The sequence below is a fragment of the Saccostrea cucullata genome, unplaced genomic scaffold (assembly GCF_032062105.1).
Source record: "Saccostrea cucullata isolate Sc308-1 unplaced genomic scaffold, CSIRO_AGI_Scuc_v1 ctg28, whole genome shotgun sequence".
In the NCBI taxonomy this organism is placed as follows: Eukaryota; Metazoa; Mollusca; class Bivalvia; order Ostreida; family Ostreidae; genus Saccostrea; species Saccostrea cuccullata.
Window position 1 is genome coordinate 451,852 of NW_026939565.1, and position 16,388 is coordinate 468,239.

The following is a 16,388-nucleotide window of genomic DNA, read 5'->3' on the forward strand; positions in this document are numbered from 1 at the left end:
GGAGGAAGTATTTTTCATGCAATATTAGATTTTCATTACTTATTACATGTATGTGTAATGCATTTGGGAGGGGGGCATTTCTGATGAAATCTATTGTAAATAATTTAAGCTTGAGCTGAGCAAACATTTACTATGAAATGTCAAATTTTCTAAGGGGTTTAATTTTTGTTGTTTTTAAGGAATGAAGGGATTCATGAATTCATGTCCACCACGAAATGTAAAATATAATATACATAACTACTCAACAATTCATCCACAAATTCAAATCCCCACAAATCAAGAGCATTTCTTCAAACAATGAAAATTTTACCCCATGAAAATATGTGATTTTACAGTTTTTGAATTTCATCTTAAATTTCCCTTCTTTTATTTGTACAATTGGATTATCACAAAAGTTAAAAAGATAATTCTGTTAATTTCTTTCTTTTTTATTTTGTCACAAAGTAGTAAATAAGATTGTGTATTATGACATGACAAAAGATTAAAACAAACTTCCTAGCCCAGTTTTCATCAGCTAATATGTGCTTTGACTACACCTAGTTTTGTCTGAATTAAAACACTACTTGTTAAGTCCCTTCCTTTACTCTGATGTCTCTGTTTCAAAGATTCCTTATCATAATCCTGTATTTTTGACTTTGTCTGTGAGGTACTTGACAATTCTTGAAGTGTAGAAGAGTTATCATTAGAACTGCATTTAACCAACATTTCCTTGAGAATGTTTATATTGGCTAAAAGCTGGATATAAGGGTTGTCCAAGGAACATTCCTCTAGCATTCCTACAAAGTCAAGATCAAGACAATTAATATCAATCTTAAATCAAACTTTTCTAGTCTGATTGTAAAAGCCCTTACTTTCATCATCACACTCAATGTCCTGTAGGAATAGTCCCTGGGGCATCATTGTGTGGGTGTCTGTGGCTCTATAGAATGCTATGTTATCTTTTTGTGATAGTGTCTGTCCAGACATAAACCTCCTCAATAGGTCCAGGCTGTATTGTCCCTGTGCATACCCCACCATGAGACCCACCATACGACGAATCTGTCCAAACATCAATTTTAGAATGGAATCTTGGGTTAGCCATTTATCTGTGGCATTGTAATAACAATTATAAATTTGTGGTGTTTTCTGGTCTAAGATTGAGAGCTTGTGTTTTATGTTTTGTGAAACGGAATGTGCCATAAAATTGAAGAAAATTTCCATAAAATGAGAAAATTTGAAAAATGACATAGGTTTCAGCCATATTAGTGTGACTGCTAACAAATACCAGATTTTTCAAACCTGTTTATAAATGTAGGATTGGGACTTGAAATGAATTTCCCATAATTCCAGTTGCTGTGCTAACTGAGGTTGGAGAGCCAGTAACATTGGATGGCCGCGCCCCACCTCTATCTGGACGTCCCTTATGTATGACTTATTGCCCTGCAGTTTCTTTTCCATCTCTCTGTGTCCAGCTATTGGTGTACAGTTATAAATGTTGTTAACCCCTGACAGTACCTCAGCACCTTCAATCAATTTATCAACACAGAATGGAGGACTACCAAAAAAGAAAGATGAAATTGGAATGAAAATCTTGTGAGTTATTGAAAGAGACATGTCTCTATTTAGTTAAAATCTGAAAGAAAAGATAGAAAGATAGAGAGAGGGAGGTAGGATCAAACTATTATTATCTCAGTTCAAAGGGTAAATCCCTCTTTTTCAACACTAAAAAGTTATATATTAAATATATGACATAGAAGGCCATTCTCAGCACTTTACAGATATACTTTCTGATATTCATTAAAAAATTCTTTGAAAATCTTTCTCATTTAATGTTAGCATCTTTACCTTGAAAATGCTTATTGTATAAGGAAATGATCACATTACATTTTGAAAAGTTTTTTTTTTAATTTATCAAAAGTTACAAGCACGGTATATATACATGTGTACATGTATATAGGTTTGATGTACATTTACCTTAGAGTTGTGCAGGTTTTGTCATGAAATATAATTCCTGTCCCCTGCCTCGGGAGAGCATTACATTTTATACTGTCTATTGTGTTGCCCTGTGAGACTGGAACCTGTAATTCTTTATAAACAGCCAGGCGATACACATACACCCGCTGTTTTATAAACTCTGCTCCATACCTGAAGAAGGGTATCTCCTGGATGTTTTGTACTCTGAAAAATGAAATAAATTCCTGGAACTTTGAATAAGCTCTTGATCTGGACAGATACCTTAATTCAGTATTGATTTTAAGGAGATTTTATTTAAAAGAGAAGTAAACAAAATTTTCATATCTAGGGCACATGGTGCAAGCAGAAACATTTATCTAGAATAACATGTAATTATCAGCAGAAGAAAATCATACAGTCCAGTGTGGCCATATAACTCACACTTCCCATTTATCATAAACTTTTTGCTCAATTAAATATTTCTTTAGGGTGTTTAAAATTTAAAACAATAACAATTTCTGAACTTTTTTTGTATTGGGGAAGGTGGGTAAATAATTTATTTTTGCATGAATTAAAAAGTTTTCTTCTGTTAATTTGTAATATCACCCATGAACAAAATTAAAAATATTTCAAAATAAAAACAACTTAAAGTTGTTTTTATTTTGAAATATTTTTAATTTTGTTCAAATACCTGATTTCTTCTTTTTCTTTTTTTAAATGATAATTCAAAGAATATGCAAGTTGTTTGACATCTACAACAGCTTTTCTACAAGTGTAAAATAATATTGTTGCAAATTTTCATGAAAATTGAATTGCTAAGGGCATTAACAACATATTTATAACATGGTATCAAAAATGACTTACAGAGATTACTATATTAAATTTGGTAAATAACCTAAATATGCACTAGTCTTATTCAATATTTAACAAATAATACAGTTGAACTTCGGTATGTCGAACTCCGATATCTCAAATACCATGGATATGTCGAAGTGATTTGGAAGTCCCATCCACATATTCTTTCTTTAACCTTGGATGTCTCGAATCCTCGGATATCTCAAAGTTTTTTCTCGGTCCCATCAGGGCGAGATAACGAAGTTTGACTGTATTTAGAAACCAATGGTACATGTACTGTGTATCAAAAATGATTTTTGTTTATAATGTTTACCCATACATCACTTTGTAGATGATCATCCCATGATAAGGCAAAACAAAAAAATATGTGTGGTTCCCATTACACCTCCAAAAATAATTAAGGTATGTAGGTATGGATTTTTTTAAAAATATTTTTTTTACAAATTGTTTTTCAAAATTTTTCCTTTAATAATACCTATCACTACTTTGCAGGTGGCATTTAGATGTGGTGTGATAAGATACTAGTCAACATTGGTGGGTGCCTAGTAATCAAACAAATATTTTCAAATCAAAAATATTATAAATACAAACTTTTTTTTGGTATTTAGAAAAAAAAGTTGGAGTTGAACATCCTTTTTTTAAATCCAAGTTTATAAATGAAATTAATTGCTTTTATGCAGGGTAATTTTTAGTCTATTCAATAATAAATTTAGAACAATAAACATGATACAATAGACAATGGACAGCGTATTGCTAAGAGCTGTCAGAAGAATGTGGCAAGGAGAACGCCCTTGCTGAAACAAAAACAAATACCCGATGACGGAAAAAGAGAAAGTTCTAGAAAAAATATTGAAATTGCCAAAAAGAAGTTAGGGTCTGGGGTGTAAAATAGGGAAGGTCAGGTAACCAGAACCACACATATTTGTTTTAATTGGCCTAAGTAAAAGCAGAACTTTATATATATATTTTGCTACATACAATAATCAACCTACTTTATTTAAAATAGAGTCAAGAACTCTGTCCTTCAACCAGTTATAACCTAATAATCATTACAATGGAGTTTTGTTGTTGGAGTCCTTAAATACATGTAGCAATTATAGCAATGCTAAACACTCCTGTTTTGTATATAAATTAATTGTAACATATTCCAGAAATAATAAAATAATTGATTCCATCATGTGCCTAAGTGATAAGTCAAAGAAAAAACACAATAACTGGAACTTACTTATCATAGAGAATTAATTTGATGATATTGGACATTCCATGAACACCTGCATCAGTGCGACTTGTTGATCTTAGTTGAAAATTATTCCCATATACTTCTTTGAGAAATTTCTGTAAAAATCATTGCACAATTCTTCAGGGAGAAATAACTTCTTAGAAATCTACCTCTGAATATAATATTATATAGCGTGTATATATTTTTTGTCCATACAATACATGTATGTTGTTAACTGTTAAATTATTTATCAATGTGCAGTTTAACAATTATTTAATGACCTTCAAGTATGACATTCACCTGAATTTTCCTAAATGTGTTATTAATCATACTTACCTTGTATGTATCTCATAGTAACATATAAATTTAATTAATAATATTAGTTGTGTCCATGATTATTTTCTTTAATTGTCATTTAAATATTGAGTATGCTTGAATTTCATTTCCTTTTTTAAACTATTTTTTTTTTTTGGTCACTTACAGAAACAGCTGACTCAACTGTCTTCACATCTGGATTAAAAGAAACCCCTCTGAAATAATAAACATGTACGCTTGAATTAAAAAAAAAAACTAGTATGTATTGTATGGACTTTTGTGCAACATTACACGTGCTTGTTTGTTTTGTTGTGTTTTTTTCTGTACAGTATTCTAAACATTGTGTTTTTTTAAACTTTGGTCTGCTTTAAAGTTACCTGTATTCTGTACCATCATAGGATAAACGAATGAAAAATCGCCGTGTAACTCCTCTGATCATACCATTCACTGTTTCGGTTGCTGGCTTGGAAAATGTGTGACAACTTTCAGTTTGCAAAAATGAAAGTAGAATGGACTCAACGTGATGACAGAAGTTTTTATAATCAGAATAAGATCTTTATCAGTATAAAAATTGTTCTTTCCGTACTTATTTACCATGTTGGTTTTTTAGAATTGTTTGAAATCCAAACATTATTCAAGGTAATAATATTGGGCTTTTGAATCGGGCTCGAAAGACACATAATTGTAAATCACGCGCCTGATTTGAAAATTGAAACTAAACAAGTACCGTATTTATTGAAGTTTCAAGTGACTTATGTTTTTACTAAACCATGGATGAAACAGAGGTAGGATTGTTTTTAGTCTTTTATTTGAATTTGATCACATTCGTTCCTCAGTTATAACGTTCAAAACATTCAATAAATAGTCTTGGAGCAGATCACGAGTACTTGTGGACAGGAACACCCCCCTATTTTCAACCCCGGGGCTTATTGGACATTTTTTTTTTTTTTTTTACAAATTATGTTTATAAAATAAGAGAGAGATCTCTTATAGTGGGGTCTTTTTTGTGGAGCGATTATTTTTGTTTTTTTTACGATTTTTTCCTATTGAAAACATGATGAATAAGTGTAATGAATATATGTGGAAAAAAATGTCCAACAAGCCCCGGGGTTGAATATTGTCATGCTTGTTATCCGGGGAAGGGGGGGGGGGTCCTGTCCACAAGTACCTGTGGAGCAGATAACATATCCACATATCATAGAGAAGATATCAAATGTGGTGGTCAGCCGGGTTCGATTGCCGGTGGCCAGATAGCTTAGTCGGTAGAGCACCTGACCGGAGTTTCAGGGGACCTGGGTTCAAATCCCGGTCTGGTCCGCTGTATTTTCTTATCTCACGTTACATTTGGTGCCGTGACCAGGATGAGCCTGAGTTGGGGGTCTTTGGAGGGCCAAAGACCTTTAAGGAGGGACGAATGTGACAGTCAGCCGGGTTCGTTCCCCGATGACCAGATAGCTCAGTTGGTAGAGCACCTGACTGCAGTTTCAGGGGGCCCAGGTTCAAATCCCAGTCTGGTCCGCTGCATTTTCTCCTCTCCTGTTACACAATAGCAATAAATAATATGTACTTGCTCTTTACAATCATGTTAATACACATGTACTTATTTTTAACAATGTAAATCCCGTTATGACACATTTTTATTTTTTAGGAGCTAAGACAAGAAGTCTATTCCTTGAAAAATAAGTTATCATCTGCTGTAAGCCAGGAGGCATGGTACCATGAGGAAATCGCACAGCTTCAGACGATGAGGAAACAAGATTTAGATATACAAGATGCCCTTAAAGAAGAAGTGGTTAGATTACAAAGAAAGGTATTTTTATATCAAGAATATTGGAAACCCCAAAGTCATCTTTCCGACATCGTCTCAAGCCACGGTCCAGATTCCGCATATAGCTCTTTCCTACCCGTGGCTGCTTGACCACAAAAAGTGTCGTAATCTTTAATATTCATGCCTCTCTATTGTGACATCATATTCAGTCTATGACAAGTTTTGTTTCCATCGCAATTGAAATCAACAATTTTCATCAGCAGTATACAAGAAATATTTGTGCACTGCGATTGGGTATTGAAAGGTCACATCAAAGTTCATTATCCGACTATGCTTTACTTGCATTGGTCAATATTTTAATGAACTACGAGATATTCTCTCCTCATTCAACCACGGCCAGAATGGGAGAGGATCGTACATTTTGGCCGTGGTTTGCGACAATGTCTTTCCGAAAGTCACAAAGTGAAATGAAGTCCATGTGTCATGCTTGTTTTTTTATGCAGCTGTATTTTATATAAATTTTATTTAGTCAGTTTCTTTTAATGCAGCAAACAGCAGCTTTAAATAAAAATTGAGTGTGGTTTAATTGTAGATAGGGACCTTGGAAGAAGATATTGATCAACATAAATCTTCAGAGAACAATTTGAGATCTCAGGTTCAGTCTCTGGAGAAGTTAGTGGAGAGCAATAAGACGATTAACGAGACACTGTCTCACTCCATTATGACAGAGGATAACACACAGCTAATGAATGAATTATGTTCTCTACAGAATGAAAATGTAAGAACTTAATCACAGTGGTGTGAGTGCGAGTAATATATAGTATCTTTTGAGTTGCAATGATTGTTTTTATGTGGATAATTTTTTTAAAAATATTTATTTTGTGTATAAAGTTAAGCACTTACAATAAACCCTAATTTCAAAGAAGGGACAGTCAGTTATTTTGGCTACATGTATATAATGTTACATCTGAAATTCATAATATCCTGTCTGCAACCTGAATAAAAACATATGTTTGTTAATATGCTCCAAAATTCTGATAGTTGCTGTACAGCGACCATCAGAATTTTGGAGCGTAACAAAGATTTGATTTTTTAAAATCAGATTGATCCTGTCTGTTACAAAAAATATAAGTATGTTACTCACTGTACATGTACTTGTTATTGAAATTTAATGCAACTACAGTGTATTTATAAATATATGGAGTACAGATGTAATGAATGATTTTTTCAGATGCAGCTAAAAGGTGACCTCATTGAAATGAGACATGATTGTCAAAGTGCAACAATAGAACTAGAGAATCTGAAACAAAAAATGGTGAACAAGGAGCAAGAAATGGAGGAACTACAGTGTCAGATCACTACATATGTCAACACAATCGAGGTATAAAGTCAGGCCATGCTGTTGTAACCAGATAACCATTTTATATTCTTATTGCTCTGATAAATCAAAGTTGTGTATTTTCATGTACATGTAAAAGAAAAAAGTTGAACAAGTATAAATCCCTTTTTTTCTGAACATCTTTCAGAAATGTCGGACAGAAATCATGGATTTGAATGCACAGATTGATGTTTTACAAATGGAGTCTCAGACCCAATCTTGTAAAGGAAACTCTCTATTTTCTGAGGTACTACACTCTATATGATAAATGTATTCCAATGGAAGTAACTTTAATCTTTTTTAAAAATAGAATTTGCTTGCATAATAATGTATTATTTTATTTAAGGTTGAAGATAGAAGGGTTAAAGCTGAAAAATTAGTAAAGAAATATCAACTTTCTAACCAGCAGCTGAATCAACAAATACATAAATTAAAGGTAAGCCTAGTGCATGTGTTGTGGAAAACATTTTATGATTATCATTAAGATTATTTTCCACTGGGTCTGAATTAATATTTTTTATCAACCTTGATGGCTTGCTAAATTTATTTACATATAAGAGTACAGGTAGTCAGTATATAAATTTAATTTGCTCTTAAATATTTGTGAGCAAAATATTCTCATTAGCAAGTTATTACATGTCATGCCTCAAGAGTTGGGGGGTGGGAGGAGAAAAAGTGTAATGAAAACAATAAAACAAATTTAAGTGTTGTACCAATCTGGAGATTTTAACAATCGATTAATCGGTATATTTCAGAACATATCTTTTTTAATAGTTTTCTCACTTTTATTTCAAGAACAGGCTCTTGTTATCAAAATATATATCTTCCAAGTGTTGTCATTTACTACCTATTTTAAAATACATATACTTAAAATCTGTTTAAAATAAATCATAAGATAATGATAATTGTATTTCTAAACTGAAGAAACTAAATTAATTATATAAATGAAATATATTAGTTTTCTGTATTTGGGGGAATTCACTTTTAAAATCAATCAGCATTTGCAATATTAAATGTCGTATAACAGTTAAAAAAATTATTTCATATATATTTTAGATGGTCATTTAAATTCTGATCTGTCAATGCTTGAGTGTCATGTTAATCAAACTGCATATATAATTTAGACAGTCCATTATTTAAAAATAAAAAAAAAGAGTTATCTCCCTCCATTTCAGAATCAACATCATTTTTTATACCGGTATGTTTTCTCATTTGTTAAGACACAGGGCAATTTTTTTGCTATATGAGATGCATTTTTAAATAATAAATTCTATTTTACCTTATAATTAGATGCAGATGTTTACTTGTTTGGGGCTCAGTAAGGAGAAATCAGATGATAGTCGCATACAGAAACTTCAGAGTGAGGTTTGTCAGCTTCAGGAGGAAAAGAAACAACTTCTGGAGGAAATCCATCGGGCTCCAAAATCAGAGGTACATGTCAAGAGAATGATTATAGGCACTCATGTTTGATCTAATTTATGTTTTAATGAATAAAATATTTTTAAAAGCAAATTTTGTTGGGAAACCTGCTTATACTTAGAGTTTTAAAAAATGACTTTGAAGTATTAAAAAAATTTTTGATTCCCTTAATTTTTTTAAAAATCATTTTGCCCCCCTTAAATTTACAATGAGTATCTGACTGGTTCAGCTCTATAGTTGCTATATCTCAAAGCATATATGAAAACATACAAGAAATATTCATTAATATTCATTGATAACTGTTGTTGGTTTTAACAATAATCTACAAAAGGAATCATATTGTGAAGAGAACATAGGTTTTATATATTGAGTTGTTCATATCAAATTAATAATGGGATACTGAACCCATTTTTAAAGAAGTTTTTAAGCATTTTTGAAATATATCTTTTCAGATAGTACTACAAGGAGATGTTGAGAGACCAATTAAAGAAGGGGAGGTCAGTTCTGGGGAGGAATATGTGAAATATCTATTAAGTATCATCAAAGCATCCAAGTAAGTACTGATGTGAAGTAGACTCCTGTAAATAGGTTTGGAATTTGTTTGAAATGAAGGTCCATACCCCCGTATATCATAAACTGATTCTTTGATCTTATCTGCAGTGAAGAAGCAGCAAAATTAAAGAATGAAGTCAAGGCACAAAAAATGCTTCTGTTAGCTGAAAAAGACACAGTTTTATCATTGGAAAGAAAACAATATGACATTGAAACCCAGAGAGAAAAGACAAGAGCTTTGTATCTAAAGGAAAAACTGAAAGTGGAAGAACTAAGAGCAAAATATGAACCAGGTAAGTGTATTTATAGTTTATTACATTGAAAGTCATTTTTGAGATATACAACATTCAGCTCAAAATCTACTTTATCAATGAAAACATTGAATTTACATTACAGAAAAAATGAAGAATGAACCAACTGCTAAGAGGGGCAAGCTTGAAAAGTTACCATCAGTGTCAGATAACTCTCTAAAGGAAGTGAAATGTGAGAGAAAAAGGAGGGAGAGCTCTACAGCAGCCAGAGAACTTCATCTGGAGCAGCCCACAGTCAACAGTGAAAATACAGACCCTGAGTCAGATACAGCTGAGAAAAGAACGGACTGTGATATAGAATACAAAAAGACTAAATCTGTCAGTCTCAGTGACGAAATAAAGATGATGGACTCTGAAGGAGGGGTAGAAATTGGTTCCCTATCCCAGAATGATCACTCTGAAAGTCAGGGTTCATATGACAAGCCGGTGAAAAGTAAAGGTCGTAGGGTCGCCAATGTTGTCAAAGCTGAAATCCCCGACTCCAAAGTTAATGAATGTTCTCCACAATAATACTGGTGAATGTTTTTAATACTGACAACTGCAAATGCAGGAGGTGTGTCTCCCGAAGCTCATTATGGTTCTTTGCAGCATGACATATAAAAGTCAAATGGAAAGTGAAAAAATGGATGACATGATTTTATTTTAATGTATATTGTTAAGCTTACAGGTAATTCTGAAATTGAAATATTCAGATTTATCTTCAATTGTTGATTATAAAAAAAACTATTCTTTTTCACAAACATCCAAAGTTAAGGGATGGGGATTTGTCATGACCAAAGGGCATGAACTCTGTACTTGTCTTAGTCTTAAAAATATTTAAGTAACATATTTTTTAAAATTTGTTGCAACTCAGCTACAGTTTTCTCTAATTTATTGAGTGCTGTTTTTAACAACCATGGGGAGACATTTTAAATTTTAAAAAAAGTAATGTATGTTAATTTTCTGTGTATTCCAAAGAATATTTAACTGTTTTACTAAAAACCAAAAATAAGTTATAGATCTGTATTGAAACAAAAAGATATACTGTGTATATGTTATATCTTTTTAAGATAGGTATTGTGTTGAATCATTAGAGGAATGGTTCCCAGATGTTGAAAATATATTGAAGTAAAATGATATATATGTAAGTAGTGCTTTGAATAAAGACCATATTATCACTATAAACAACAAGATGTGTTTGTGATACACTGATTCCCCCTTATCATTGTGGCAGCTGTCAAAGGACAGGATAGGGTAAGCCCCGTTTTTGGCCCCTGATTTTGGGTGTCTTTCAGAACGAAGCAACAGTTTATCCATAGAAACCTGTTGTCATCCCTGCCACAAAATGAGTATTGGAAAACATAGAGCACAAGCTTGCCTATCTACCAAATTTATATATTTTATCAACTAGTATCAGATGCAGTTTATGTGTAAAAATCTCAGATAGGCAAGCTTGTACTCTATCTTTTCCGAAGAGAAAGAAAAGTATCTCAAATATCATGAAATTCTTCCAGAATATAGGAAATTTGGTAAAATGTCCTACTTCTGCATTTTCTAGTGGCAACCATATAAGCTTTGAATCCAGATTGGTGCTGGTTTTAAAGCAAGCATCATTTGAAGTCCTTAACTACAAACTATCACAATTTTACCAGTATTCTGATTTGTACATCAAATAAGGGGCCAGATTTGGATGTTACCCTACCTTGTCCTTTATAATTTCTCAAATATAAGATAAACATCAAGGTCAAGGTGAAGAGATCAAAATTGTTAATACCTAAATAATGAACTAATCACTATAAATATAACTGTGAAATATGTAAGACCTACTACCACCAGAAGTTATAGCACAGGTTATAGTACTGTGTATTTCAAAGAACACCAAACTTCCAAGATCAAATTCATTTGATCAATTTGTTGTTACCCAAGGGAAGGTTTTGTCACAAAGAAAAAATGTGAAATTTGAAAGCCCTGGCACCAATTGCTCAGAAGGTATGACCAAAGTTAAAGTTTTTAAAAGAAGGTCAACCTCACAGGTCAAAGTCGAAACTTTTAATACCCAAGAGAAGGTCTAGCTACAAGAAATACACCTATGCAATATGAAAGCCCTAGTGACAACTGTTAAAAGTTATGGCCAAAGTTAAAGTTTTCCAAATGCAAGTCAAACTTCCAAGGTCCAGAACTGTCACATGGACAGGACTTGTCACAAGGAATAGATACATGTATTTGTATTATGAAGGCCATTCCAGCCATGAAAGTTATTGCCAAGATTAAAGATTTTGAACAGACCTTGTACCAACAACTTTTAAAAGTAGTTAAAGTTTTTCAAATGTCAAATTGTTTGTACCCAATGGAAGGTCTTGCTACAAAAAATACATCTATTCGATAAGAAAGTCCTAGTGCCAACCGTTCAAATGTTTTGGCCAGTCAAACTCTAAGGTCGAAGGGTCAAAATTGTTTACATGTATATTCAATAGAAGGACTTGACACAATGAAAACATATGTTGTAAAGCCCATTATAATAGCTTCAACCAATCAAAACATGACCAAGTTTAGGCAATTGGTTTAAAGGTTTTAAAATATGCCAAACTCAAAAGGTTAAAAACACCTTACATTTATCCATGGAAAGGCATAAAGTTTTTAAGTATGAAAGCCATAGCATCAACCGTTAAAAATTATGACTTTATGACCAATGTTAAAGTGTGGTGAAATTTTGTAAAAGCTGGTCCAATTCAAGGTCTAGAAAAAAGGTCCAATATGCAGGTACCCAAGAAAAAGTCTTAGCCAATCAAAAGATACGGACAAGGTTAAATTTTTTTGCCGCCAAACAGACAGACGGAAGAACAGAACAAAAAAGAAAGCTAGTATACCCGAATCTTCAATTAGCCTCTCTTTGAAATAAAATAAGATGTGTTTGTAAAACACTATGCGCCCGCCGGCAACAAAATTCTAGAAAAGCTATTTTTAGCATATATGTCACAGTCAATGTCATTGACCTTGGTGTCATTTGAAAGAGATTAATTAGTGGAGTATGCATACTTAATATGCAGTCTCTATCTTCTATGGTTCGAAAGTTATGGCAAAGGTACAAAAAACTATTTTTAGCAAATAGGTCACAGTGAAGGTCACAAGGCCATTGACCTTGGTGTCATTTGAAACAGTTTAATTTGTGGAGTATGCATACCAAATATGAAGTCTCTATCTTTCATAGTTCAAAAGTTATGGCGAAGGTTAACGTTTGTAGACAAACAAAAAGACAAACAGACAGACAGGACAAAAACAATATACGCCCAATTCGGGCGCATAAAATGATGTGGTTTTGAAACACTCGTGCCCCCGTATGGCAGTTTTTTGTGAATATTAAAGGTTTTCAGCTGCATGGTCAAACTCCAAGTTCAAGGCAAAGATATTGAATCTAAGGACATAATAAGGTTATCTAAAGAAAGAAATGTTTTATCAAAAGGAAAACACCTACAGCCCTACCAGGAACCGTTCAAAAATTTTGACGAAGATTAATTTTTTTAGAAGAAGGTTAATTAAACTTCAAGAGGGACAAAATTAATTGTGTTATATAGGGAATCTTATAACAAGGAAAAACAAGATGTGTTTGTGAAACACCATGCACCCGGCGGCAACAAAATTCGAAAAAGCTATTTTTAGCAAATAGGAAACAATCAAAGCACAAGGTCATTGACCTTGGTGTCATTTGAAAGAACTTGATTAGTGGAGTATGCACACCAAATATGAAGTCTCTATCTCTTATATGGTTCAAAAGTTATGGCGAAGGTACGAAAAAGCTATTTTTAGCATATAGATCACAGTCAAGGTCACCAGGTCATTGACCTGGTGTCATTTGAAATAACTTGGAATATTGGAGTATGCATAACAAATATGAAGTCTCTATCTTTCATAGTTCAAAAGTTATGGCGAAGGTTAAAGTTTGCAGACAAAAAAGCTATTTTTAGCAGATAGGTCACAATGAAGGTCACAAGGTCATTGACGTTGATGTCATTTGAAAGAACCTAATAAGTGAAGTATGAATATCTATGGCACGCCAAATTCACAAAAATGAGATAATCATAGTTTCACAATCGATAAACTAAGTTTAACGGTTGTAAACTATAGTTTACAAACCGTAAACTATAGTTAACAACGTTAATCTATATTTCACATCTGTAAACCATAGTTAACGCGATAATCTATGTTTCACTACCGTAAACTATGCTTAACACCGAAAACAATCATTTGCGATTGCAAAACATAGATTATCTGATAAATACAGTTTCGCGATTTGTAAACTATAGTTTACAAACCGTTAACTTTAGTTAACGATCTGATAAATATAGTTTCACAATTTGTGAAACTATGATTAACAACTCTTAACTATTGTTAACGCTTTATTACAGACAGATAAACTTAAATTAACATTCGTAAACTATAGTTAACAACCGTTAAATATAGTTTTACAGATGAAAACTATACTTAACGAATCGTTAACTATAGTTTACGGTTTGTAAACTATAGTTTACAGTCGATAAACCTAGTTTATCAATTGTGAAACTATGATTGTCTCATTTTTGTGAATTTGGCGTGCCATACATATCAAATATGAAGTCTCTACCTTTCATCGTTCAAAAGTTATGGCGAAGGTTAAAGTTTGCAGACAAACAAACAAACAGACAGACATACAGACAGGACAAAAATAATATACGCCTCGGATCTATCGATCTGGGCGCATAATTAAAACAATGTCACCCAAAGAAAGATCTAATCACAAGGAAAATTTTATGAAATAGGAAAGCTCTCGCAAGAACCGTTCAAAAGTTAAGACCAAAGTTAAAGATTTCAAAGGGGATCAAACTCCAAGGTCAAAATAATGGTGCCCAAGGAAGAAGAAATACACAGGTGAAATATGAAAGCCATAGCAACATCATGTTCAAAATATATGGCTAAGATTAAATTAAGTTTTTCACAAGTATGCCAAAGTCCAAGGTCAAGTTCAAATGGTCAAAATTGTTTGAACACGTAGAAAGGAATGTAAAATATCTTTTTATTCAAGAAAGATATTGTAATCAGAAATTTATATAATTGTAAAATCTGAAAGATATAGCTGCAGCCTATCAAAGTTATTGTCGTTATTGGCATGGTAATTTTTATACCCCCACTTGAAAAGCGGAAGGGTATATAGTAATTGGTATGTCCGTCTTCCATCTGTTTATACGTCCGTCCGTCTGTCTCTTACGCTTTGGGGTACCCATCTCTTATCTGCAACTCCTTATACCACTGTGGCAACGCACTTTGAAAAAATTACGCACTTTGAAAAAAATTTTCAAAGTGCGTTAAATTTTGAAACCAGGTTAACGCACTTTGAAAAAATAATTTTTTTTTCAAAGTGCGTTAATATCGACCATATTAACGCACTTTGAAAAAAAAAATTCTGCATGGCTTAGTCAATATTCCTACAAATCTTAGGTATGATAATTTATCATTTGAACCTGATTTGATACTTTTTGTCCCCCGCTTGAAAAGTGGGAGATATTAATTTGGGTCTATCTGTCAGTCCGTCCGTCTAGCTGTCCGACCATCCGTCTTTCTGTAACGCTTTCGTTTCCACACGATATCTCGCCAACCCTTTGAACATTTGCAATGAAATTTAACATAACAGAAAACCTGTGGCCTTAGGAAGACCCCTTTTGAATCTGGGGTCAAAAGGTCAACATTCAATGTCGTAAAGAACTACGAACGATAGTATTGTTCTTCCGCCTATCTCTTAGTCAATTCTCAAAAGTTAACATATTGGAATGATTCTAAAAAAATTATAGATATTTATATGAATTTTCATAAAACCTTACTTATTTGGGATATCATAGAGAAATAACTCTATAATTTTGGCAAAACTTGTGTTTTTAAATACCTGGAGTTTAACAGAGAGATTATCAGATATGGTATCAAATTAACATCGAAAAGCAGACAGGTACTGTAGATTCCTTAATATAAGCGAGGACTTAATTTCTGCGTAATTTCGCGGGAAGTATCACTCGCGAAAAAAATATTACTCGCTTTTATTTTTCTGATGCTTAAATCTATGCAAAATCTGTTCATTAACCGTTCATTCGCGAATTATAATTCTAGCGATTTGACGTTTGAGAGCCAGTTCGCGATAAAAAAAACACTCGCGAAAAATAAGGAATTTACAGCTAGTAATTAATATTCTGATTTTCCTGAAAATGAACATAAATAGACTTTGAGATTTAAAAGAACAAAATTTCGATTTACTACAGACTTCCTTGTACAGTGCTTATGCTGTATTTAGAATGCTTTTTTTTTTTCAAATATCATTGACACTTAAGGTAACGAGTTATAGAAATAGATATATCTGGGTGGGAATGATAAAGAGTTGAGCTGATAGACCTTAATTCAGCCAGTCTTTTCTTCGTTTTCCGTTTCTTGGTTTTCTTCAATCCATTAGTTTTTAGAAAAAAAACACATCAAAGTAAGGGCACCGCAAAGCGGAGCATTCCTTCCCAAAAAAGCATGTTCAGTAAATCATTTGACATCTATCCCGATACAAATTACGTCAATTCCACACAGAAAAAACTAACATACACATAAAGTAATAACACACATAATCGCATTACTATATCCCATCATACGTTGCGAGGG

At 32.8% G+C, this 16,388-nt stretch overlaps 2 protein-coding genes and 1 non-coding gene across 3 annotated transcripts; 2 read left to right on the plus strand and 1 right to left on the minus strand.

The window, feature by feature from the left end:
* Nucleotides 1-431: 431 nt before the first annotated feature.
* Nucleotides 432-4,760, minus strand: LOC134253203 (tRNA pseudouridine synthase-like 1). The gene is made up of 8 exons (XM_062735715.1): nt 4,699-4,760; nt 4,488-4,536; nt 4,013-4,122; nt 2,624-2,698; nt 1,954-2,157; nt 1,279-1,534; nt 852-1,038; nt 432-776 (listed from the first exon to the last, which is right to left on the minus strand). The coding sequence occupies exons 1-8, from the start codon at nt 4,758-4,760 to the stop codon at nt 511-513; spliced, it is 1,209 nt and encodes a 402-aa protein (XP_062591699.1). The 3' UTR covers nt 432-510.
* Nucleotides 4,761-5,070: 310 nt separating this feature from the next.
* On the plus strand, nt 5,071-10,662 carry LOC134253278 (protein Spindly-B-like). The gene is made up of 10 exons (XM_062735793.1): nt 5,071-5,106; nt 5,970-6,131; nt 6,682-6,867; nt 7,321-7,470; nt 7,616-7,714; nt 7,814-7,903; nt 8,758-8,898; nt 9,339-9,439; nt 9,547-9,731; nt 9,835-10,662. The coding sequence occupies exons 1-10, from the start codon at nt 5,092-5,094 to the stop codon at nt 10,257-10,259; spliced, it is 1,554 nt and encodes a 517-aa protein (XP_062591777.1). The 5' UTR covers nt 5,071-5,091; the 3' UTR covers nt 10,260-10,662.
* Trnac-gca (transfer RNA cysteine (anticodon GCA)) lies at nt 5,767-5,839 on the plus strand. Its single transcript has one exon. It is a non-coding gene; the product is annotated as a tRNA-Cys (tRNA).
* Nucleotides 10,663-16,388: the final 5,726 nt, after the last annotated feature.